General features: G+C 36.2%; 1 protein-coding gene across 1 annotated transcript; it reads right to left on the reverse strand.

Moving 5' to 3' along the window:
• Positions 1-4,356: 4,356 nt before the first annotated feature.
• On the reverse strand, positions 4,357-13,717 carry LOC108774777 (homeobox protein Nkx-2.5). Its single transcript, XM_018540972.1, has 3 exons — positions 13,255-13,717; positions 4,851-5,067; positions 4,357-4,681 (listed from the first exon to the last, which is right to left on the reverse strand). The coding sequence occupies exons 1-3, from the start codon at positions 13,715-13,717 to the stop codon at positions 4,357-4,359; spliced, it is 1,005 nt and encodes a 334-aa protein (XP_018396474.1).
• Between the last annotated feature and the right edge of the window lie 14,011 nt (positions 13,718-27,728).

The raw sequence follows: 27,728 nt of genomic DNA on the forward strand, positions 1-27,728 counted from the left end.
TTCAATATGATATTAGAATTAAATGACTTGGCATTATAAAAAATAATTAATTGATTATATCTAAAAACGTAAAGTAATATGAGAAATTAAAATTCACGAAATTTTAGATTTACTTTGACTTGACTTTTATAAATATAGTCATGACTTATAAATCATATTGATCTCTGACATCGTGTTTCGAATGTTTTCGACGAAATGGAGAGGTTTCCCCTTTAACGTCTTCAATAGTCCATGTGACACTCGGGCTCCTAGGTTTCCTTGGCAACCATCCCAATTGAAACGCGTGTCAGAAGTCGGAAGAATGGTATATAAGAGAGGTAGGAAAAAGTAACGATAGAGACGAAAGTAACGACTGAAATCTCAAACTTGGAACCGGCAATTCCGTTTATGTTACTTCGAGGGGATGGCGAAATCAGATTTGCATCGTGCGCTTGTTTTACTTACAAAAGTAAAAAAAAAAACCTGTATCTCTACGGCTTTTTCCATTTCAGTAATTGTGAGTTCATCATTTTTGATATGTCTTTAAATGATTTGTTTAAAAAATTATTTAATAAAATCCGTAATATTTTAGCGAAAATCAGCTTTATGTAGGAAAAAGTCTGGATTATACTTTTAAATTTGTCATTCGTTTTACATCCATTGTAAGAGATCCGCAGACGCTTGAAAAAGCAGAATTTTTTACTGTGCACGCAAATGATTCGTGAAAAATTGATAATAGTCGCGATGTTGCCTCGAGCGGCTGAATTGTCCTCTTTGTACGATATTTTAAAATGAGATTCAAATTGATCCCTCCGGTGGTCTTTTTGCAGTAAATCTGACTCTCGATATATACTTATCTACGAATTCATTGAAATGTAGAGAATATTTAGTCAGAAATATTAAAAAACTGTCTCTATAGTGTGTCTATGTTTTGTTTCAAATCTGACTTTTATCTTTTGAATATAATTGAAACAAGTTCTTAAAAAGAAATACAGAATTAATTGTAATTTTTGCAAACTTATAAAACAAGGGCAAAATATTGAGATTTTTAGAACCTATGTAAAATCGATAATATTAATCGTAAGTATGATATATTCAATAATATGGAAAAAATTTTACAGTTTTATTGTGATGTAAACAAATTTAGCTATATGTCGATTTGAAAATTACCACAAAGTTTTTCAAATACAATTGTTACACATCAAAATAATTATAATATATAGGATGCTCAAATTGATTACTAGAACGTCAAAATTGTTTGCGGTATTGTTCTTCATGCTGAATTATTTTAATGATTCAACAAAATTTTTAGGTTGGTACTTTGCTAAATTTTTAGATACTTCAGCAAAATCGGTTCTCCTTGCAAATAGTATCAATAACAAAATATAAAAAAATCTAGAAAGCTATTTTTATTACAAAAAGTGGGAGAGATTTTCCAAGTACCTCTAAAATTCAATCAAACTTTTAAAAATCTAAAAACTGAAAATGTTCTCTTGTAGTATTTTTTATGACAGCAAATGAAAAGTTTATTAAAAAAAATACTTTCTTAAATGTTTTATATATATTATAAACCTATTATATATTACTAAATTGCAGCGTTTTATTATTCCATGTGTAAATTTTACGTTAATTTTGCTCTTTCTAGTTTCTATTCCGTACCATTGATTTAACACGCAAAGCTTTCTCGTAACAAACGAAAGTCGAGCGCTTGGAGAACCGTGTAGCGAGGGATTAAGGTATAGAGGGTGATCAAGGGAGAGGGTGGTCTTGTGCTATTAACAGCTAATGAAAATTAGCTTTCGTCGGTTGATTGAGCGTTAAATCGTTCCTTTCTCGTTTTACGAGACAAGTCCATCAGGGATGCACTCGAACGAACGTACTTCTGCTTCAAATTGTGAGCTTGTTACCGTCCCGTCGAAAGCAAATTTCTAACTCAAGCAATTGAAAATGGTTTGTTGCATCTTGACCTTAATATTCTTTAAGCTTCAATAAAAAATCATTATACAGTTAAATATTAAAAAACGCTAATAATGAGACTCATTTCGAATTAATAATGAAACATTATTGTTTTAGGAATATGGTTTCAATTTTTTGAGATTAAAATTTTTTATATTAAACCTGTTTTATTGACAAACCTATTTGATTGGATGCGTTTTGTGCTTAATATATTTTAATTTTATTTGTATAGCTTTTTTATCACAAGCTAAACAGAAATTTGTAGAGCATTATTGAAACAGTTTTTATTTATTTATCTTAAAAGATTGAAGCAATGAGGATTGTAACAATTAATGCAACGACTTCATACCCGTAATTCGTACTCGTGATTTAAACGTACGCGACGGAAAATCGGTTAGGCTGTATTGACTTTATAGTCGCTTCTGCAGTCCATTATTGCTTCGTTTAGAACAGTTCTAAACATTGTAAAGCCATAATGCTCTTGCGCTAAACGAGGCCTTGTGTCGATGCACAGTCGCTGTTAGTGCCACGCAAAACTCGTAATAATTTGCGGCTTGCGTCACGAAAATTGTGCCGACCACTACAGTTTGTTGATACTCAGGAACGCCAAAAATACGAATTACGGAGTAAATGGGTGATGGACGATCAAAGAGTTTTTTTCTGTTTGCTTGCCAAAATTTAAATTCCTTTCATCACGTAGCCGCGTTTAAAAAAGATTATTGCTCCTCTAATTTATTTATTTTATCTTTATAAAGCATTTTCAGTTAGATATCTCTACACTGTAGATACTTACTGTTGAGACATCGTAGCTTTTCACACGTTCGACGTAATGGTGGAAAAAGAATAATATACTTAATTGTAGCTTATTAAATACTCTATGATCACACATATGCATGCAATTAAAACTTAAGAAATCTAAACAGATAATATTAAAATTACTAATTCCTTGACACTCTCTCGGGGACCGTCCCATAAGGATTTACATGGGCGGAACGTAAAAGACGTTTCGGCGAGGGCAATGTAACACTTTTGTTTACAACAGATGAGTGTCAGATCTAGATTTTTTTTTCTCGTCCGTCGGTTAAGCCTGCTCGTCTCCACGTCTGAATAAACATATCTGATGTCTGCCGGGCCCACCCAGACACAGCCATTAAAATTCTTATGAGAAAGTCAGTTGCGATATCACCAAGAAAAACCCATTTTCCACCTGCAACTTTGTATCTCTTTGTTCTCGAAATTAAGGGGAGAAAGAGGAAAGCTGAGGAAGGGAAACATTAATGACAGACTCTGGTTGATATACATATTTTTATTTAAAGACGTTCACGCATCTGTATTTATAACAACAAATTGAGTTTGAACATGGTACACGCGTGGCGCGCGTTAAACAAATTTGATTAGTATTAAATATCTAATTTATTTCGTATTTTACATTGCACATGTTTCGCTATTAATTGCACATATTTCGTTAGTAACTCGAAGAACACATTTTTCATTTTTATTTGAAAAATTGTGCTCCATAATTTCTATATTAAACAATATTTTCTTAATCAAGATAAAATAAAGCACAACGTTTTTGCATTTTGTGATATTATAGTTGTGTCAACTTTAGTCTTCTTTGTTTTAAAATATAAAACTTGGAAGATCACAAATAAATATCAAAAGATTAATAGGAAACTAAGAGAAGCTGTAGCTTGGTTCGAAAATAAATCTTTTTATTTCTTTCCAAATTTAAGTTTGGTTATTTTAGATGACAAAAGAGAAAATGCAGGAAATTATTCAATATTTTGTATTTTATACATTTATTTACAGGCTAATTTACACGATTGTTTTTATATCGCTATTGAATTACAATACATATGCGTGATGATGACAACTACAAGATGATTGGTAAATTCAGTTATTTAAACGTTATATTAATGTAATTCTGAAGAAACTTTTTATTCACACAAAGTGCGCATGAGTTAAAATGCAATTGAAAGACTTACAAATAATATGTTAAACCGGAGCATATTTTGCAAACAAGCTGTCAACAACAAGTATTATAAATTATTAATAACATTTGGTATAGGTGTAGTCAAATTTTACACGTACTTTTAAATTTTCTATTCTAAAAAATGTAGATACGCTTCTCGACTGAAGCTACATTTTATTTAATAAATAAATACAATCTAAAAATTTCATATATGTTGTACAGTTTTCATGTAGTTGAGCACATCGTTGCCTTCAATTCATTTCTCAAACAAAATCATTTTGCAGAAAAGTCTCCTCAACATTAGTCTCAATATTCGTATTATCTACCTAAAAGGTATCGCATCAAAGAGTATTCTTTAAATCATGATATTCTGACCGTTATTTCTAGAAGTACCATCATCTTCTTTTAGACACGAAACGATAGTCGATACTTCGCGAGCAGTCCACTATTCACTTCTCGTCCTTGATTTTCGAGATATGATTTGGATCAAAATCGGATGTGATCGGGTTTTGTACCTGAACATGAGTGGCATGCATGGGCGGACAGAGTAGCGGATGATATGGCAGACAATAATACGGGAAACCACCGAGCGCTTTGTTCGCCGGATGAATCTGCGGGCTCGACATTTGTCCGGGAAGTTGTCCGGAACCACGAAGAGGCAATCCCCTCAGATGTTCGTCCGGATGTACCAGAACGCGTACAGCCACGCGCCTGGCGCTTCCAGAGTTTACGAGGGCGCCCAATTCCTGCTGTTGGCGCCGCTTAGTCTTGTATCTGAAGTCATTAATGACGGTTGAGAAGAGAAATTTCACAATTGAAAAGGAAAGCAAAAATATTTCCAGCAAAATGGAATTTATTTTTCGAAAATTGTTTTCCGAAATTTTCGTATTAAATCTAGAAAAGTAACGAGATGTGGTTAAGTATACAAGTTAAAAAATCGCACCGTCGATTCTGAAACCAGATCTTCACTTGCGTCTCCGTTAGTTTCAAGCCACGTGCTAGATCTGCCCTTTCTGGACCCGACAAATATTTTTGAGCGGCAAATCTTCTTTCCAGCTCGTAGACTTGCGCATGCGAGAATGCCGCTCTGCTGCGCTTTTTCCTGTTCTGTAAACTTTGGCCTGAATTTTGCGATTCGTACGCGTCGTCCTCCGCCTCGTCTGTAAGATAAGTGAACGAAAACTTCTATTTTATAAATATTGAAGCTTGTTGCTACGTGAATGAATTTTAATTAATAGAGCCGTAAAAAGTAAAGCTTTTATTATGCATAATTTCCATAAATTATGATGGTATCAAACGCATTCTGATGTATTATATTTATAAATCGTTACTTATTGAGAGAACGGAGCTTTTAAGCTTTATACATACCGACGAATGGTGAAATCTCATTTTTCGAATAACGCGAGCTTGCCGTACAAATTCGTTTGCGGACAAATATTTAGATTTGCGCGAGAATCTGCAACTATACCATAAAGCAATCGTTTAACTCGAAAGCCGGAGTAATCATCAGCGAGCAGCGCTACAGAGACGGTGAACGATCGGAGAGAGAAAGAGCGAGAGAGAGAGCCTCGTTGCTTTTGATGTCTCGTACAAACATTAACACATGTACTCGCTACTCCGACATGTTTATGCTTCTGTTCCGCGGTAATTCTCCTCTAAGTTTAACCAGTGGCACTAGAGTACAATCGTATTGCAGATCAGACTAGCTTCTTCTACTTGGCAACGAGCGTGATCCGCTACTTTGCGATACATACTCCTCGCAATGAATAAAAAATAACAAACCCTTTTTAACGAGAGGATAATTAAAATTAATCGCTCTGAAAACAAATAATAGTCTGCGTTTTAATTTAAGGTATAAGACTTGCAGATCTTTTTTTTTATCGACGCCAAAAACTTACATATTTGAAACTAAAGATAGAAAATCTTAAATAAAATTCATATTTTTTAATCATTATTCATTCTCGGTACAAAGCTGAAACTTTTACTGCGAGCATTTTCTCGCAAAGATATTTTGATTTATATTTCAAATAAATTTATTTTAAATATATTTTAAATAAAGAAAAATTAGAGAGAGAGAGAGAGAGAGTTATTAATTATTTTATATAATTTCTTCTAACCTATTTCTTATTTAATATTTTAAATAGGTTTTTAGAATCTATTTTATATTTTCTATTTCAAATATATACCTATGTTTTTGGTATCAGTTGTTTCACCGACTTCAATAATTTTAAATTTTAAATAAGTTTTTAGAAACTTATTTTATAATTCAACTTTTGATTTATAATTTTTATTTTAAATATAAATTATTTTAAAAAATAATAAGAAGAAACAGAGCTATGAGCCTAAAAATTCGTTGAATTATAATATTGATGGTAAATTAATTATGTCATTGTGTTATAAATTGTATGTAAGTCTCAATCTAATCAAATTACATAATTTCTTTAAAAAGTTACAAGTATCAATACCAAACACATGTCTAATATAAGAAAAAGTGAAATTAAAATAATACATTGTGATAATATAAAACGCATAATTTCGCCCGCGTGAATTAATATATAATTATAATAAGGCTCAATGAAATGTCTGTTTCTTCTTATTATTTTTTAATTTTATTGAGCCTTATTATAATTATATATTAATTCACGCGGGCGAAATTATGCGTTTTATATTATCACAATGTATTATTTTAATTTCACTTTTTCTTATATTAGACATGTGTTTGGTATTGATACCTGTAACTTTTTAAAGAAATTATGTAATTTGATTAGATTGAGTGTTAACATTAGAGTCCGTATTAAATTTATTAATTCATGTTTGGAACATCAAGTTTCTAAGGATTTTTCTAAGTTTCTGTTTCTAAGGATTTTTGCTCTTTGTCTAAAAATAATGTAAAAATCTTGCAACGCGTATATTTATGAATTTCATTTGCAATTTTAATACGGAATTATGAGATGTGTAATTGTATTTTTTTTTCTTTAATTGTTATGTTGCAATATTGTGCATATATACATTTAATTTACCTATATTTTAAAAATATTTGTTCCTATTTTAATGCTAAATCAATAAAAATTGGCAACATGTTAATTGTCATTGATGAATTTTGAGACGAAAATCATAAGAAGTCTTAATTTTTTTACGCAAATCATAATAAAATCTTAAATTGTTATTGCGTCATTGCGCGAGAGTTCTACATAAAAAAAAATTAATATTCTAATAAACAGAAAAATAATATTACTGGAAAAACTTCTTCGAAATACGAATAAATGCGCGTAGTCGGCAAGCAAGTGGCGCATCCAAATATAAGAAATTTTCTATTTGTAATCGACCGCAAAATAAAGATCCATGATTGATACGAACTGGGACAAAGCTAGAATTTTCGTACTCCGTGTCTCGCAGCATGTGAAATAGATAAAATTACGTTAATCTGTGGATATAGACGCCACATTCTGATACATCGTGTTTTCATGTCTACTAGAATTTAAGCAATGCTCCTCAAAGACATTCGTTATGTAATAGCACACGCATCCTCGAACGTACTTGCAACGAATACGTGTCGACGAACTAATGATTTTGTCTAACGAGAAAATATTCAATTTCGGATTAAAAAAATGTTAATTCGCTTATAGTTGAAACATAATGAATAAAATTAGAATTATAAAAGGTGATAAAACTTGTTTTAAAAAAGTGAATTTATAATTAAAGTTTATACAGAAAGTATTCAATTCTAAATTTTTTTTTTTTCAAAAGTAGAAAGAATGATCTGTTTCTTCAGTTTTTTCTTTTCTAGAGAACCTATTGATAAGCGAAAATTCCTTTAAAATTGAACAATCCGAATTGATAATTTCCCCGTAAGATCATAAACGATTGCATCGCGTGCCCGTTCCGAGGCTTTTACTAACTTCTCTTACGTGTAACAGATTTCGGATAAAAGATGCGACATTATAAATACATGTGTCTATCATGCACCTTACATGGAAAACTCTTTGATATTAATTCACGATATACGCGACTGTGGTGTTCGAGATGTAGTCAAAAGACTCATTTTCTTGATAGATATTACGTATATAATAGCATTTCATAACGATCGACAAGTAGTCTTGACACATTTCACGCACAGCAGAAACCTGATTTGTTTGTTCCCATCCCATGTCATCGAATACATTGCCCAGATAGTCAAATGTCTGAAAAAATATTTTGTAAAGTATCTGTACCTCTTGACAAAATGCCAACAGAAATATGAAATTTGCTAACAGAATATGACGGGAGATTAACTGCGGAAACTGAGCAGAATTTCGTAATCATTTAAATAATATATTCGAATTAAATTGTTATAAAATGTATAGCAGATTTTATTTAATTTTTGCTGGCTCTATATATATGTACTATTAGATCATGTCAGCAGATTCTGTTGACAGATCACGAGTTTAATACGAGTGATGCCAATCTGCTGACAAACTAACATCAGGAGAAGACCCGGTAGTGTCTTGGTGCTAAGAACACGTGCGCGAATTTTGCTCACTGAACAGATTTTGTAAAATATCCGTTATTGATTTTGTTAACAGAATATTAGCAATAATGAAATCTGATAACAGATTAGCTGCAAAAATAGAGTAGAATCTGCTCTTTCATAACTATTTAATTAACATATTCTATTTTAATTTCTATAAAATGATAAATTAACTTATTCTCTGCTAACAATTTGCTATCAGATTATAAAAGCTCTATTGGGTAGATCATGAGCTTAATACAGATGCAATTGATACCAATCTGTCGCAGAATCTGCTGGCAAGCTGTTAGCATGCCGCTAACATTCTGCTTATTGAGTAAACACTCATTGTACAGTCAAAGGTATGCATGTACACGAATTTTTATAATTATATATATTAGGATCTGTATTGCTTCTTTACATTCGGTGAGTGCTTGGAAGCGCGTCTACAATTCAGTATAAGTTCTACATAATACTCTTCTTAACACCCAAGTGTTACTGACGTTGTATCCTAGTTACTGTTCTTTCAACAGGGAACCTTATCCTTTTGCAACTGCAAACATTTTTTTTAAATGTTATCCTTCTATCGAAGTGGTCTATCGATTTCGTGTACCTTGATGTTTCTCGAGGGACAAGATTCTCTGGGGGAGTGATCTCCGACGTGGATGTCGATATCGGAAGACGATCTTGAACTCGCTTGATTTTAGTCGCAAAGACGCTTCGTGCGTTCGATCCCGAGGCCGATTATATCCTTTCTTTTGTCTTTCTTCGATCGCGGCTTCACACAAGTGTAAATGCCTCGTCACTGATTATCCGTTTTCGCTTGCTGACTGTTGTAGTATCTTATAGTTTTATTTTGTTAATGACACACCACTATATAATATATCGAAAAATAAATACATAAATATATAAGTTGAACTTTAGGCTCTCTATCGACTATACCGCAGAAGAAAATGTGGTACATACGACGAGGAAGAAATGTGAAAAAGGGAAGAAAGAAATGGAAGGAAAAAGAAATGCGTATATTACAAAAGGAATTTACATCGCATTTAAGTCGTTGGAGAGATTAATAATCATTGTTACTATTAGTAGATGAAATATAGGAGAGAAAAGAACGGACACAGTAAGAATGAGAGCATGTATGAGAGACTGAAAGACAAGGAAAGAGAGGAAAAGAAAGCGATAGAGAGAAAGAGAATTCGAGTGGAAACGCGTGAAAGGAAGAAAGTATGTGAGAAAGCGCGAGAGGACACGTTCGCTTATATATATACATAATACAAAGTATAAATTATATAAATATATAAATAAATTTAATGTTATACTTTAATAAGCATTCCTTTGTGAAACATTGTCGATCATCGCGAGGTGAAATAAATTATTTTACCAAGCCCTGAAATTATGGATATCAAAAATATCAATGTAAATGTCTGCACGGTAAGAACAGTTTGCTGAAGTATCTAAAAGTTTAGCTAAATACAGATTTGGAAATAATTTTACCGGAATCGAAATATTTATGTAGGACGCTCAAGCTGACTGCTAGATTGTTAAAATTTTCGACGGTCTCTCGATCGCTTATTGTACTTGTTCTTTTTTCTACGTAATTATTTTGATGTTTATTCAATAAAATTATTTTCAAATCTGTGTCCAGCTAAATTTTTAGATATTTTAGCAAAATCGTTCTTTCGGTAGAATCGTTAAGGAATTTCGATATCTGAAACCCGTTATCCTTAGTGTAAAAATGGATTAATAACTTTTTTTTTTTAAATTAGAAAGTATTTGCGAATATAAATCACAAAGATCTCTCCAACAGTGTCATAATTATTTCGTTCACGCTCGAAACGCTCATCCTACGTCAATGTTTATCGTCGGTGGTCAGCAGGAGATGTGGGGCATTTAGAGAGATCTATATTTGATCACTTTCGACGTTGACTAGATGCCATCTCGTCCGGCTAATGCGTCCATCCTTCGGTGCTCGTCAAACATCCTATGGATGTTTATATCGAATCTATATCGAGAGTTCAGTTCCAGGCGAGCAAGTGGCGTCTACCGACTCTGATTACATCGATGATCCTTCGAGACCACTAAGACGCTTTTCGGCTCCTCCGTCGCGACGGATGGACCTTATCGGGGGAAAAAAAACGCGAAAAGCAGGAAGGATTTTTTTAATTATTATCGTAATAAGTAGTTAAGAATATAATTTGTCGCGGCAACGTTGATTCTTTTGACTGTCCATTATCATATTAAATGACTGGAGAGATTTCCCCTCGAAAGTGGACTCGTAATTTTCTAAGTGCACCTTGAATCGGTGCCAGCTCGTGTCTACCTCTTCACCCTCGAGCTGCTACAAACAATATGCTATCGTACGGTTTCAGGTGACAATTCTTCGTTTAAGAGTAGACGCTCTTTCGTAATGTTAATTACTGTGTATTTGAGATGTTACCTTTACGTGATTTATCCATATAAAATTTTACATAACCTGTTTCCTGAATTATTTTTTTTATGAATGTATCTTGAAATTATTGCGAATATTTTCTTAATTATCTTAAATCATTTTGTATCATTTTTTCTTCTTTTGCAATAATATAATATTATACATGTAGTAGTCAAATTATTATAAAATATATCCAATTTTATCTGAATATAAATCTATATAATAATGTAAAGTCCTTACAAGATACCGAACATGTGACAGCAGTATGGCAGTACTCTGTCATAACGTTCATAGAATAGACACAAGTATGTATTTTCGGTTATCATGCAAACATTTTTTTAAAAAAGAAAATTCTTGTAAATCATTATTTAAACATGTTAAAAATTTGAACGGTAATTGATTTAAGATAATTAAAGAGTGCAGAATTCAAAAATATCAAGAGTTTTGTGATTACTTTTGCGGTTTATTGTAAAATTTGTTCCAATCGTTCGAAAGAACCCGTGTCCAAATCGGATCTATACAAAAGACACTTAAAAGACAAGTAAGCCAGCTAATTCATCGAAGAAAGGAAGGTTCGCCACGACCAGATCTGGTCTAAGGGACACTATAAATCAATAAAATATCATGTGTCGTCAGACTCAGATTGATGGAATTTTTTATTGATTTCACTTCTAATAATATAAACTGTATTTTTATCTTTGAGTCTTAAATTGCTCGTTTCTACTCAATCCTAACAAAAATTGATTAAAATATTTTAAAATTCTATCTGAAAGTCCATAAAAATCGGATCGGAAAATGCATTTTTACGTTTTCCATTACAGTTAGGCACAGGTAAGAGATACGTCAAAATGGTCTCAAGCAAAAATAAAGGAAATTAAATGATGAACGGCACCATTGGTTTCATGATCAGATTTTATTTAAGCCTTACCTCGGATCTACAATAAATTTCCAAGCCTTATGCCATAAGAAATGGACGAATTACAGTCAATTATTCTCCTCGTATTTGACTGTAATTGGTCAATTTTTCTTATGGCTTAAATCCATCTATCGTAGATCCGGACTTATAAAGAACAAAAACTACAAATAGGTTTGATTTAGACCACTCTCTCCTATAATTTGTTACATCCTGAATGGAACAATTAAATTTAATAGTTAATGTCAATAACAATTTGAATTTTACATTCTAAATGCTGAAAAAAAATGTCATATCTTTGTAAAAATTGCGAAGGAATACAAAATAAAAGGTCCTGCATATATCTTATCGTGAACGCTGTTAATCATGATTGATTTCATAAAGCAGTCAATGCGCGAGGGAGAGCATCTGTTTACCCTTATACTAAGATAACACTATTCGACCGAAGTAATTCTATACCTTCGTAACATTAACGAGGGCGAGTATTACCAAAAAATGGACGTAGCACAAAGGGATGAAAAGATAAGCTACCGTTATCCTGTGTGTATATAATAATAAACGTAACGCAATGTACGAGCCGACTCTCTCAATTGATTAAACATAAACTATTCTGAACATAATTGCAACACAAAATAGCACATTTCATATTTTCGTGCAACACGTAGAGCAATACTTATTATTGTGTAGCTGGCGGATGCAAACGATTAACTAAGAATTATTGCTATCCTGTATGGATCGTGTAGCACTACATCCGTCACGAATAAATCAATCATGAACGTTTACTCGGAAATAGTTAGCGATCGTATAACCTTGATCTAAAATGGTTTCATCTAAACGGAGGTAATCTCTGCGAATCCTTGCGTGTGCTCGAGACACGCAGGAACAAGGAGTGCGTGCGGCCCAGAGATCGAACAAGTGCAAGAAGTAGCTCGGTATACTCGTGACGTCTGCCGAGTCGAGTGCCACTTATGCTACTAAAATTACATTCAATTACGTTATCTGCGCTCGGGTTAGCTTTAAAACCCCTTGAAAAGAGCTCGCCTGTTACGCGCGTATCTGCGCTTCAAATGACCTCTTAAGCCCGCATCCTCGTGTCCGATACAAGATCCTCGGGTCGCAGGTCATCATCTTTCAGAATCTCGAAGTTATTGTTCCCCCCTGAGAACAACATATGTTTTTCTCTTTCTTTAAAAAAGCTGATTTCGATTTCTCTTGGAGACTTTACACTAAGAATAAATCGCTGACGATTTTTTCTAATAGTTTCTCTCCCCCTCCCTCTCTCTCTCTCTCTCTCTCTCTCTGTGATATCAGTATTTTAAAGAAAATTTTGCTTCATATAATTACATGCATGTGATTTTACTTAATTTAGTACTGTAGAGTTAATGACGGAAGATTCATATACACGACATTATTTTGTTCTTTTACTCGAGAAGATAAAAAAGATGGCGATACACGATACGGTTTCTCGTTACAGAAATATACAATGGCAATTTATGCGTGTGAATAACACCACATACCTAGATATTTATTTTTACTCATGTCCAAGGCTTCGTCTTGCTGTCGGTGCGAAGTTTCCGGTTCTTTAACGGATTGATAGGCCGTTAGGTTACCCAGGGTCTCGAAGTGATTCTTAAAAGTCCCTTGGGTCAAGTGCGGGATGCCGCCGAAATTTGACAGATTTGCCTGCGCCAAGTTCCTCCTCAAGATATCCAGCTCGTGCGCCATATTCAGCTCCGGAGTGGGCAATCTTGGATAATGAATCACCTGATCGTGATCGTAGCTACCGTCGAACTGCTCGTTCTCCACGCGTTCATATTCACGATTATTGTGTCGTCTCGCCGGCATGGAGATCGTGGCTTGGATCTTCTCGCATCTCCTCGAATCCGCGCCCGTGTTTTTTCGACTCAGAATATCGGCGATACTGAAGGGGGTCGGTTGAAGGGGTTTCGGCGAAGCTTCGCTGTGTTTCTCGTCCTCCATCACTTTGCGCTTCGCTGCTGTTCTCTTACTCACGACGATCACAACGGTAGCTGTCTAGAAATATTTTGCTATAATATGCGCGCACTCGATGTTCCCTTCAAATTGTTCCTTCCTTCACCTTCTTCATAATTACAACCATCATCGATTTTATCCGCGCACTCGAGGAAAAACTCTCGTCTCGTCACATTTTACGGAACCTTATCGTGGCAAAAGTTCACCGCTTCGTCTTGTCGTCACGAAAACTCGACTTTTCTTCCACCTTTATAAATTTGTGGGAAAAATTCGAAGGCTTACACGTGGAATTTTCTCAATCGCGCAGCACACCCTGTCATTCTCGCTCGCTCTGTCCGTCGACACGTCAGAATGGAGGATCAGCCGACGAATGCTGGGCGCCTTCCGCGTTCACATAATCCCTGGAGACCCTTGAGTAGCCGGAGAGATCGTTGGGTAGGCCGACTGGCGTTATTAATTGTTATTCCCGAGTGCCCGACCCTTCCGATTCGAGTGTGCTTCGGTCAAGTGTGCTTGTCGCCCGTGGAGACTTATTTTTCGAATTACCACACTCAAGCCCGTAGCTTGCCCTTCCTCCCTCGCGAGAAGAGCCTCCCTCTTTCGCTCGACCAACCCCCACCTAAAAGATGCTTCGCCCTCTTCTCGCCCTTCTCTTCATCCCTCTTTCCTCCCGTTTCCCTTTCTGGTTTGCAACAGGGTCCTCTATTTTTTTTTTCACGTATAGACGATCTTAACGGTTTTGTCTCCGCTAATCGAGGGACGAAGCTCTAAAGCTTATCCGGATTCCGACGACGATCTCATCGGCTATCGATCGCCCTCTCACTGCGCGTGTCATAGAAACGATCTTTCTCTCCTCTCCTTAACGAGCCTCGTAATGCTCTTCGTCACGCGAATACCGCGCGTTCTGAGGTAGGTGGAGCTTTGGGTGCTCTACGTGCGATCGGACGTGACGCTTCCGTCACGACGCAAGCCTCGCCCTACGGCCAATCCACAGCATTTCCCGCGACGTCGCTTTTCCACGATGGCCAATCCAGACGGAGGCACGAGGTCGAGAAAGATTCCGCTACCGAGTGGGATCGCGCGGGGGATTTTTTTTAGATCATCGCGATTGTCGCGACCCCGCCGGAAACGTTACGGGCCACTTTAAGAGATTTTCTCGTTTTGTCATCCGTGTCAGCGCGGATGATAAAAGGCTGCTTAAGTTCTTATCGATGAGAGAGCGATGAAGCAATCACTCACGGTTACATTACATACATGGTGACAGTTTCATCACATATGTTTTATGATTAGATAAATATGCGAGATTTGATCGAAGTGTATGTTAGTATATTAGGAAAGTGTAGGCAATCATCTGATTTAATCAGATATATGACTTTAATGAATACTTTGATTTCCGATTTACTTTTTCATCTGTTATATTATTTTGGTTTAATTATTACGTTATAATTTGATCAATAAAGTATTTTTTTTTTATCTCAAAAGTGGCACTTGAACGAGCTAAAGTGTATTTTAAACGCTCTCATGTCACAGAATTGAAAATTCTGTTTACAACTTTATACCTACACTGTGTGATGTGAAATATATTTGAAAAATATACAACAGATAAAATGCTTTATTTTATAACAAAGAAAAGTGTCTATTTATAATTATAGACACTTCTTTTTGTTATAAAATAAAGCATTTCAATATAATTTCTAACATTCGATGCCGAAATGCTTTATTTTATACCAAAAAAAGTGTCTATTTTTGTAATTATAAATAGACACTTTTTTTTTTGGTTACAAAATGCTTTATTTTATTTATAACAATTAGACACTTTGTTTTAATAAAATAAAGCATTTCGGCATCGAATGTTAGAATTATTATATTTCGGAAGATCCTGTTGCTGGTTGATGAAAAATGATCGAGTAGTTAATTTCAAAAAGTTACTCCGTTCTCTTTGTACATATAGGTACAAACGAAATGGTAGGTGCTACGTACTTCTCGATACGATACGAGAGAAACTACGCGGGTGCATATATAGGGTGTGCTTTACATAACAATCGCCGCTAAAGACTCGCGGCATTGTCCGCCACGTGCCAGCACCCGAGTTCCTATGGCGGTTTAATTAAGTGTGAACCACAGAAACGTGGGACTACGCCTGAGTTGATCCGATGATGACCTCGCGCGCTCGAGATATCGATGAGAAAATACTTTCGCTCTCTCGACCCTCTCTTTCGATAACTCATTGCGTGCTACATCGTTCTTGTCCGAAAGACACGCGTACGTTAATAGCAAATTCTATTATTACGAAAATAAAAATTTTAATACAAATTAACGTATTCTTATAAAAAGTTACTTATCAACTGATAGACTTTCATTTTAACTGCGGAAATTGAAAAATCTTTATCAAAAATTTGTTTTCTTTTTTTGTTCATTAAAAGTGACTCTTTGTGATAAATTTAATAATTGATAATAGTTAATTTAATTAATATTAAGGCGATGCTGGAGAGACGGCCGAACTTAATCGATATGTCGACAAAACAGATTTTTAATTCCAATTAAAATATTACATACATCGAGAAAATATTTACATACATTAAGTAAAACGTTACGTTATTTCTTGTTTTACTATATCTTATATATCGCTTGAATGTGAGGTTATGTACACTTAAATCGTATCTCTCATGCCATTTCCTTTGTAAGCTTCAAAATCATAATTTGAAGGTCTCGTGATAATCTTATAAATTAGTCAAATCCAGAAAAGTCTTTTCTGTTTAGATATATGCTTACATTCATTTATATATATGTGAAGAAAGAACCTATACGTAGTAATTTTTGAGGGATTCTCATACCGGTTTGGACTTTCCCGGATTTATTTGTCTTTTCCCTTTTATTCTGGAAAAGGATTTTTTATTCTGTATAAGGAAAACGAAATGACACGAGAAATACGAAATGAGTGTTCCGTCGGTAACTCCAGCATCCCCTTAATAATATAGAAAACTATACGCGCTTTTACAACGTGAGAATCAAAATTAATAATATTTCTCTATACTTTTTTCAAATCAATAATAAGGTATTTAGGAGACTAGCTGTCTCTCATCTTGAGATATATATATTTAATTATTTGAAATCTTTTACACATATTTTGATATAAAATTGTCAACAATTTTTTCTTGTTTTATTATGATAAGAAGAACAAGAAAAATTGATAAATACTTAAATTAGGAATGACATATGATTTTTCGCGAATTCTGATAATTACCTAAAATCAACAAACTTGTTAAAACGAAGAACAGATTGTGTATCAAGTACCTACTACCATTATGCTTTAAGTATCCGGGCCGGAAATTGGAAAAACGCCATTCGCCATTTGCTCTTTACACTCCGTTATACACAGACGATCTCAGACCAATCTTAAGTCTACATACCGAGACCTCTTTTTCTCGATCCGATCTAATCAATAATAAATTACAGGGGGATGGTGGTACATCTCTCCCCTAAAGCTAAGGTTCTGACCCTCCCGCTCAATTGGTCGCAATTCTTAAAGACCTTAATTGGCGCGGAAAATTATACCTTATTTCAGTTACCCCCGAACGAGACCGGCGTCCGCCCTTCACCGGATTCCATCCTTTACTCTACCTCGCGCTACATTTTGTTGCTTCCCGTCTTTTCCTCCTTCGCTCGATTTTCACCACTCGGATATTTCATTTTACGCCAGAAGCAATCGTGCGAAATATCGAGATCACGCAAATGTCGAGTATCTGGAGCAGGTGGGATTTTTATTGAGAGACACGTCGCGAGATAGGCGGGATACCAATTATACGAGATAAAGAGTCGGTCGTTTAACGACGTGTGAAATGAAGTTTCTGTCAGCGAACGTCTCGCCGGCATCCGTCTGTCAACTTCGGCAGCCGTTATTCACATGACAAGTCGATCTGTTGCGCAAAATGTCACCAGCCTCGACGTACGTTTGTCTTCGACGGAGCCTTTGCGGTTTACCCTTCTAACAACCTCGTCGTCGCCTGTCGCGCGAAGAGAGCAACTGGAGATGTCCCATAAAATCAAATAGTTCTGAACAAGGCTCCTTCCGAGCCTAATTTAACCGGCAGTCAATAAAGACTGCGAACTAACGGCGGAGCTCGTTCAACGACCGTATATCGGAACGAAAGCGAAACGTTAACGTAAACTGAAAAACAATCGTCAGCCACGACGGCTGTCACTCCAACGAGGAGTTGGCATCCGCGTGGCAGAGTCATCTGTTCCTTACGCGGTCGCGATCGTTTATTTTTCCAGAATGGTCGCTAAAACACCCTCGTTCCGTTCGGTCCTCCAAGTAATTTTAACTATTTATAGCGGTCCACCTAAATGAGTTATTGGGGGCATCTTTTTTACGGGAAAGGTCGAAGTTCAGGCGAATCAATGACCAACACTTATTAGGGCTTTATTCTGTGTGATTTAAATTTATCACACGAATCTGAAGATGTTTATTCATTTTACTTTTATTATGTACTGATTAAAATAATTAATTTTTCGTTTACGAGCTTTTTTGTAATTGAAGAAAATATATGACACTTTCCTTATAAATTGTATTATATATGTATTACTCTTTTTCCGTAATAAAACAGAATACGTTGGTATTTAACTGTGATAAAAGAACGTCACACTAATTACATAGAAAATTGGATTACGGTGAAATAAGTAAATTTTAACATATGGCGAAAATAAAATGTTATAGACACAAGGTTCAATAATGAATTAAGTTTTTTTGAATAACGACGGTACATTAAAGTAATAAAACTTATAAATTGACAGAAAACATTTTTCATACAACTCAAAAACCATTATTAAGCCTCGTATCTATGATATAACATATTTTGTTCGCCACATTATAAGTTATATAAAAACTAATTCATTTTCCCAGTATTTTTCAATCTTCCATATAATTAGTACGGAGTTCTTTCAAAAATAAAACATGTACAGTTTAAAATTATAAAAATTTATAATAATTACACACAACAGATTAATTATAGCTAGATCGTTAACTTTAATAAATACATTTTTGTTAATTAACGAGACCGATTTGTTCCCTTGGCTTCGAAAAGTCCTCGAAAAGTCAGGAAGAATCGACAAGAAGGAGGTAATCGGGACTCACGATGTAGAAGGCAAGGGAAGAGAGGAAGGAAGAGGAAAGAGTGAGAGGGAAATGTGAATGAGCGGGAGTGGCGGCGGCAGCGTACACTAAGCACTAATATTACGTCCCTGGACTGACAGACGCGCGGACTTTAAAACCCAAGACTAACAAACAGTTAGCAGTCATCCGGTCTTCTTGCTTTTATATATTCTTATGCGCACGTTCGCGCGCGCGGCCGCCCATATCGCGCGCGAGGAAGATCTCTCTTTCTCTACCGCGTGCCTTGCACTCTCTGGTTACTTTCGCGTTGTCAAACGCCGATCGAAATTTCCTGCTCTCGTCTTCGGCGAAGGAACGGAGACGAAGGTTTCCTGTCGACGGGGAATTTCCTTCGAAGAGAAGTCGAGCCCGCGTCGAAGCTGAGAGAGCGACTTTCGCGTCGTCGCGGGAATAGCCATTCTTTAGATATCGTTCGCAGAAGGATTGCCTTTTACCTTGTCAATCTATGTGATATCCGTGACGTCATCACACGTAGATCGACATTCACGTATACAGTAGTTATGTACGAGTGTTTTACGATCGGTTTACTTTATCCCATTTTGTTAGATTTATATAAATAATCTTACATTTCGCGCGATAAACAGTAAATGTCTTCACTGCAAATACAATTGCATTTAAAGAAAATTGAAAGAAAAAATAATAACATCCTTTTTTACGATGCAACCGTTTAAAACAAGAGTAAATTATCTCGTCAGTGATCAGGAATTGGGTTAAGAGTCATCGCATATAGCTCACAGAAAAACGTATAGCAATTAACATAAACGTTAAACGAATTAACCAATCACAGTAGAGAACGTAAGTCCAAAATATTCATTGCTGACTGTCTTGTTATTTATGTTTTTTTTTTTTTTTTCGTGAATCAAGACCTTTAGAATTCTTCTTTATTTTGATTTTTTAGCGTTCTCCATCTATTGAAATTTCATTTGTTCTATTATTTATGAATATTATATGGACAATCTGTCTCCTTTCCTAAAAACTTACTTAAAATATTAATTAAGATCATATCAATAATTTTAACAAAAAGTAATTATTCGCGCCAAACGTAGCTTTCAATTTGTTGAAATGATTTATCATTTATATTGATTAGTCTCTCTCTCTCTCTCTATATATATATATATAATATATCGTTCCCAGTTCTAAAAATTAAAATTATTTTATTAATGTCAATATAGAGAAATTATCAATGTAAGAAAATTAATTAATATAAAAATTGTGAGAAGATATATTTTATCATCAAAAGGTATTAAAAACTATAATATATAGTAGTACGTTATCTTAGGTAAGAAAGATCTTACATAGAAAGATATCTCCTTTGATAATCAAAATATTTGACACGATGATTTTATCGCCAAGAGATATTAAAGAAGAAATTCTCATGTCGATATTTGTCTGACGTGCACGCATTTTCTACTCTACCAGCCGATGTGAAAGGAGGTTTCTGGAGTATACCAACGTAGTTACTTTAGGGTATCCTACTACAGATGGCTGGCGCTGGTTGTAGTTCTCTGCCGAATCTCCTGCACATTCAGCTCAGTAGAACGAATCGTAATAGCCCATAAATCCCTGTTTTTTTCCCTAGGCACCAGATCTTTTCGTTATTTTTGACCAAGCGAGTGTGAATAATCGAATAATTATCTTTCCAAATCGTAATTAGGCCACCACGGAGGATCTTTTTTTAAAAAGCCATCGTGCTCTGGAATTAAAAACCTCAGATATATGTATGATGGAACATTGTAATGACACATGCATTACTAATTGCATTACTAATCACATTACTAGTTGTAATTCGAAGTAAATCGCCGTATGCAATGATGAATCGTTAATTTCAAGATACATATTTATGAATTCTCTATAAAATAGCTGTTTAATATACTACATTTTCACGTGTTATTAAATTAAGCAAAATTATGAATGTAACGAAATTTATATCGAATTTTTTAGAGCGTATATTTAGTCTCGTAAAACTATATAGTTTTGAAATTACATCGTATAATTAATTTTTTAGGCCTTTTTTTTTTACAGAGTAGTAAGATTACATACGTGAAAAGGATTAACAAGCTCGGTAGATTTGTCGAAACGTCGTCGATGTCACGTATCTTTTTCGCGGATAATCCTTTCACCTCACTTCAAGGACTACGGATAAGAAAAAGAAGAGATGGGTCCCATTGGTGTGAGTGATCCGCGAAAGAAAGAGGATGAGGAAGAAATAAAGAGTATGGCGGAGATGCGGAGCGTGGCGGGATTCTGGGGTAACTCCTGGGGGTCATGATTAATCAATTAGCAATCTTGGGAGCCCCTTTAAAAATCGATGTCGGGGAGGGAGAGGGTCTGGGGCAAAAAAAAAAAAAGAGAGAGAGGATAGCTGCCCAAAGGAGCCGCCAATGACGCGGCTGAATCCGTTGCACGACCGCACTGTCAACCGATTTTCGAAAAAATTCGATCACGTCGATTGTTTGCCCTGCCGGTCGCACTCCGTTTGAATCCCATCTCATCTTTCGCTCCTCTCGACAGAGTTCTTCATCAACCGACAAATTCTATTATGTCGACTGAAAGAAAGGATTCCCCTTTGTCTCTTTCAAGCGGTCTGTTTCAATTCATTGAATGGCGTGATTAAGTTGTAAGTGGATTTAATCTTCAGATTAAACTGATTTAAACGAGCCTTCAGGGATGTTGATTTTGAAGTTTTGCAGAGTATTTTCAAACGTAGGATGTTCTTGAAAACGAATTATTTCAATCGTAACTGGTTAGTAAGACCTTTAAAAAATTACAATATTACGTTTCTCTAAGATATTTATTGTGTTGATATTAAAGGGATCGTCTAAATGAAATTTTGGAAAATTAAGGAAAGTAAGTTTCAAATCGTTCGAATATCATTCGCATGCGATATATCGCTTAAGATCGAGTTATTACGCCGAAGTTGCACATGGCATCGGTGTGTTTTCAGCATGCTGACGCGTTCGATCATAGGAAGCCCGAATTTTATTGTAGGTCCAAAAGCGGCCGCATAAAATACCCTTCAGGTCACTCAGGACGGTTATCTCCTCCTTCCTGAAAGCTTTTTATTTTATTGCTGCATCCTCCTATAATGCATACCTCGGGACGTGTTCTTACTTTTATTACGAGGCTGTGTCGGCAGTCTTTGATTTAATTAACTCTTAAAGTTCTGTTACCTTGTCCGTTACCGACACGTTCCCCAAACAGCACAGGAAGATAGAAATATCAAGCGAGGAAACTACTCTAAACTGATGCCGGACAAACTAACATTGAAATTCTTTACGGATAACAACAACGTAAATAACTGCAGTAAACATAATTTTATCTTTACTTACTCTTGGATTCTCTACTTTCTGCGTTTGAGACATGTGCTATTTATACTTTCAATATTACCTCATATTAAAATATACATATATTATTAATAATAATATATGTAGATATATAATTATTATATTAGAATGATGATTGGATCTTTATGTACTAAGTTGTGATTGTGTTTCATGTGTTTATTCCGAGTAAGACCTTTAAATCATTATACGATCGATTAATAAAGCAGAGACCGTATATGTGAATGGGAAAACGATTGTTTCTATTATTTTATTTAACGTTCAAAACGGCTTTGCCGTCTAGAAACTATATAAGATAAATACAACCTTGTATCATCGAAGATAATATTCTCGCTTTCGTCTAAGCACAGCATTCACAAAGCTGCACTACCGCGAATTTATTAGTAGAATATACCTGGCTTTTAGTTATTACCCCGATAGAAAAATGTTAGCAGAATGTCGTCAGATTGGTAGCAGATTTCACCAGAAGATGTTAGCAGACTGACCTCAACTGATTTCGAATTCTGCTCCTGTTCCGTCGACAGAACCTGTTAACATTCTATGTAAACGGATTGGCAGCAGAAATCAAACCTAGTGACAGAATCTGATAGCAGATTAATGGCAGAAATCAAGCAGGATCTGATAACAAAGTCTGACGATAAACTGATAGCAGAAATCGAGCAGTCTGCGCTTAGCTATTTAAAATTTAAATGCCCATTCGAACCGCGTATGCGCCTCTTTCTTTCTCTCTCTCTCTTTCTATATATATATATATAAATGGTTATATATGTATATAATTATACATAATTATGTGTATATATGGTATAAAAATTAATCAATACGGTTTTATTTTTTGTTGCTAAAATATTATTGATTTGATTAGCTTTACATTTTCAAAACGCACATGAGAAAGTTACAAAATAGTTAAGAATTTTCGAAGATTTAGAAAGTACATTCCGAAAGAGTTTGGGAATCAGGAGTTTGCCTATTCGATTTAATACCATACATCAATTCTTATAAAGACTCCTGAACGTTTTCTTCTTGCAAGAAACAAGAATCCATCTCGTGGCGGGGCCGTGTATGAAAGTGACAAATCTTGCGCGGTTCCTGCTGCCAATCTGTCGTCAAGTTTTTCTGTCAACAGGCTTTACTCACAATCTGTTGGCAAAACATGTCAGCCGACGTTGTCAGCAGTTTGGCAGTAGTTTGCTGACAATATTTGATAATACAGACTCTGTCTACAATTTGTTGCCTTTCTGCAATGAAAAATTGTCAGCAGGCTCTGCTCTAAATCTGTTTCCGCAGGCTTTGCTACCAGGATATATATAGTTAGATATTTGCAACTTTATGTTACAAGAGGAAAAACTAATGGAAACGATCAATTAATTAAATGATCATTAATCGCTTGTCGTGACGTACAAATGCATCGCATCGATGAATAGGCTATCCTTTGCTTGATAACTGTTCTATGTTTGTAGTTTTACAGGGTCTTTTTTCATAAATATATATGAATGATCCGCGTAAACAATTTTTTAGGATGGTGTGCAGCTTAGAAAAGAGCAAAAGCACAGTAAATTATTAGTGATGATTAGTGATTTATAAACTTTAATTTACCGAGGCAGATACATTGTAAAGTTGTAACATTAGATAAATAATTATTTATTGTCTAACAGATGATATAATTTTGTTTCACGTTTCAACAATATGCTAAATCACACGTGAGAAAAAGTATTGTGAGATTTTTGCGCTCATATTTATTTATAAAGTCAATTTGATTACGCTAGTCACGCATTATTCGATTGCATTATCGTGATATTTTTTTTAGATTATTTGTATCTGGGCAAATATAGATTCGGAAGTTGTAATAAAATATACTCTGAATATATTTTAGATTTCATTTTATTTTTTATTATGTAAAAACAATTTGCATAGAGCGTAACTGGAGGTTGCATTTCTCTCAATATTATTTTTAACACTAAAACCGTCGATGATATGTCAATAGAATTTCCGAAGAGAGATATCAATTTGATAATTTCCTATTCTTCTTTTTTTTGCTTAATGGAAAAATATTTTAGTATTATTTATACCTTTAGAATTATTTGTATTATATTCAGATATTTTCACAATATTCTATATATTTTATCACAAAAAAAAAGAACAAAATCGAAATGTCAGTGGAGCCAAAATGGCTCACCATCGGTGATTCTATATAGTGTTGTTAAATAGCGTAAAGAAATATTCTGAATCTGCAAGGATCCAAGAGATCAAAGAAAGATTTCTTCAGGATGAATTTAGGAAGATCGGAGATTGTATCGGTATGGGAAAGATCGTTGACACGGATAAATGAAAATTTGTCCGAGTTTAACGCGGCAACGATCGATCCTTTCATCGAACGAGAAAATTGCTGGCGAGACTTCCCGATTAATTGTTCAATTGGAGTCTCCATGTATCTACGTAGGATCTAAGCTAGTCGAAGACGGGAGGAGGGGGGGAAAGGGGGGGGGGTGTACCGATCTCCGAGATCGCTCGATCTTCTCGCGCCATTCGGGACCGGGGATTCGCGTGACCCGCTAATTTCCCTAATAGATTAAGTATCGGAAGAGGTTGTCATTTGGCTGGCACGCTAAGTGAGGTGAGCACCGAGCACCATTGTTTCACAAACAAAAGCCGGCCGTTTTGCGAGTCATGGCGGTGCTCTTTGAACGCCCCTCGACCAATCAGTGGGCGCCTTTAGAGCGCCAAGTACAAAAGAAACCGGCCGGAGATGATTGAGATTTTCTGTGTGTATTGCCGCTCGCCTTATACAATCTCACAAAGAGAGAAAGAGACGAAGGTTATGGAGAAAGGGAGGAGAGAAAGCTCGGCGATGCTGAAACGTAAGAGAAAAGAGAAGGCACGAGTTTATTAGAAATAGATACATGAATAGAGAAACGATACCGATCGATAAGAAATCGGGAGAAAGACTTAATGAACACTCGCAGCACTTTTTCACTTAATTTACGTATCGTACAATTTTTAATACGAAGAATATTTATGTATTTATAAGAATCAAATAAATTCGCGACACGCGCGCGAAAGAAATACTGCACTATAAAGGTGTGCAGAAATATGCGAAAAGTCGCCATTAAACACGCTCGCTAATGGATTACTGTTTCTATACGCGTATATACCTACGGTACATTTCGCGGTGCCTAAATGCAGCGTTTCATGGAAATGTACTTAGGAACACACACGTCCGGTATATTCTCGACCGTTTCCGCGGAACAGAACGCGGTGGCGGCCGCTATAGCTGTGAACAATTCCAGTTTTACGTGTCGAAGGAAAATAATGGCTCTTTTGAAATTCAGCGCGGAACAGGTCATTGTATGATTGAAGCAATATAATTGAAATTCCACGAGAGCCGCAGCCATTCATTCGCGCCAAAAAATATACAACCGTCTGATCCGAACTAATTTTCATCCGCAGCTATAGAGATTCTACACGTGATTTTCAGATTGGAATGCATTTTACATCGAAGTCGTAGCCCAGTATTTGCAGAAAATCTCCACTGAAAGTTTCCGAGGCTCCACGGCATCTAATAGTTTCAGATTATCTATCGATGGGCGACGATGCGTCTACGTCCGCACCACAGTCCTCTTATCGATCCTCTTTTTCGCGGAAAGGCCGAACTACCGCAGATACGCTCCCATCGAAACACACATATCGGATCCTGTGTGTAGCCGTTTGAGGGAAGCAAGAGGGGAACCGGGGGACCGAGAGGTATAAGATAGACGTGGAAAGAGGACGGAGACAAGAAAAAAACGGACGACGGCGGAACCGTGCGCGGGGGCGAGCGGAGTTATAATGTGGAAGAAGAGGAGGCCCTCCCTTCGCGGACTTACGACCCTCGGCCGACCGCGCGGGCCGGACTAATGATCGAAGAAAGAAGCCGCCTAAACGACCCGTGTCCTCGGGTGTTAGGCTCTCCTTGGATCGGGAGGCCCCCGATTCGCCGTAGAATCTATATAAGAGACCTCCTCGTTACCGACTGCCGAAGACGCCGGCCGTGGGAGTCGCCACGCTGATTTTTGCGCCTCCCGAAGAGACGGAAGTGCGCGCGATTTGAGACTAACGCGTGCATCAGTGTGCGTTTGCGATCACGTGAAAGCGGCTTCTATATACGTGGTAAAATGAGAAAGATTTAAAATAAAACATCTCATCCCTCGTATGTTTCAAACGCGATCTGATTGCCCAAAATAATGTAATTTTGTGTCGTTAATCTTATTAATCCAGTCTAACTTATTCTTCATCTTTTTCTCATCTTTAGAACTTATAGGAAAAGATGAAGAATATGAAATGCATAATAGAGCATGAGCGTAACATAAAACTGTTGGATCAATAAGCATCCAGCATAAAGTTGCCATATTGATTAATATGATATAGCATAAGATGCTCATTGGTCCAGCGGTCTTATGTTATGTTTATATGCACTCTGTTACGCATTTCATGCGTTTTGGGTTTAAGTTAGAGAAGCGAGATCAAAGTTAATCCTTATTGATGGAAATGAGCAATAAAATGTATACTTCTATAGTAACCAAAGATAATTCTTGATTTGACATTTTTCGTTCCGTAACGAATAATCGTTCGGTTCTCGTCGGGCTGCTACAAATATTCCACAGGCATTCCAGAGACTCATTAAGACATCGACCTGGAATTGTCACCCTGAACGCGCGCGTTCCACGGAATTCTGATCATTCTCGCAAATCCACGTCAGCGAGGAAAACGTTTATTGACGAGACAATTTTTTTTACGTATATCGACACCAAGTTTTAAACACCGTTGCTCCTCCGCGACAGAAATGTCATATCTCTCGTAGACGTCGCCCGCGGCGATAGGCGGTCAGAGCGGCGAAAAAACCGCATGTACATACATATACCGAGCGATTAACCAAACGAGACAGAGGGGTCTCCCCGTATCGAACATTATCTGGCCCATGTCGAAACACCAGTGAGCGATTTCGTCCGTCTTGTTCGTTCCCTCGCTCGTCTCGTCCTCGTCACACCCCTGTGACACGTTTTACCCTGTCTTGCTCGCACTCCCCCTATACGCAATAGCCACCGGTTGTCCTTGTCGCACGCACTTCCCTTCCCTTCCTTTCCTTGCCACACCTTCTCTATCACTCAGTCTTCTCTCTCGCTCTCGCTCTCTCTCTCTCTCTCTATCCCTCTCGTTCTTCAATTCCCCCTATGCGTTGTTCCTCTCTTTCATTTCCTTGCCACACCTTCTCTATCACTCAGTCTTCTCTCTCGCTTTCTCTCTCTCTCTCTCTCTCTCTCTCTCTATCCCTCTCGTTCTTCAATTCCCCCTATGCGTTGTTCCTCTCTTTCTCCCTTACCGACTCATCTCGTCTTCTTTTCTCACGTTGCTCGGTCTCACCCACCCTCGACGATCCTCTCGCTCGCGCCCGAGCGACGCGCACGGCGCGTATAATTTTCATATAGTTCCCTCTCGCTCCCAGCCGTCGGCC

This window comes from Cyphomyrmex costatus, unplaced genomic scaffold (assembly GCF_001594065.2).
Source record: "Cyphomyrmex costatus isolate MS0001 unplaced genomic scaffold, Ccosl1.0 scaffold273, whole genome shotgun sequence".
Lineage (NCBI taxonomy): Eukaryota > Metazoa > Arthropoda > Insecta > Hymenoptera > Formicidae > Cyphomyrmex > Cyphomyrmex costatus.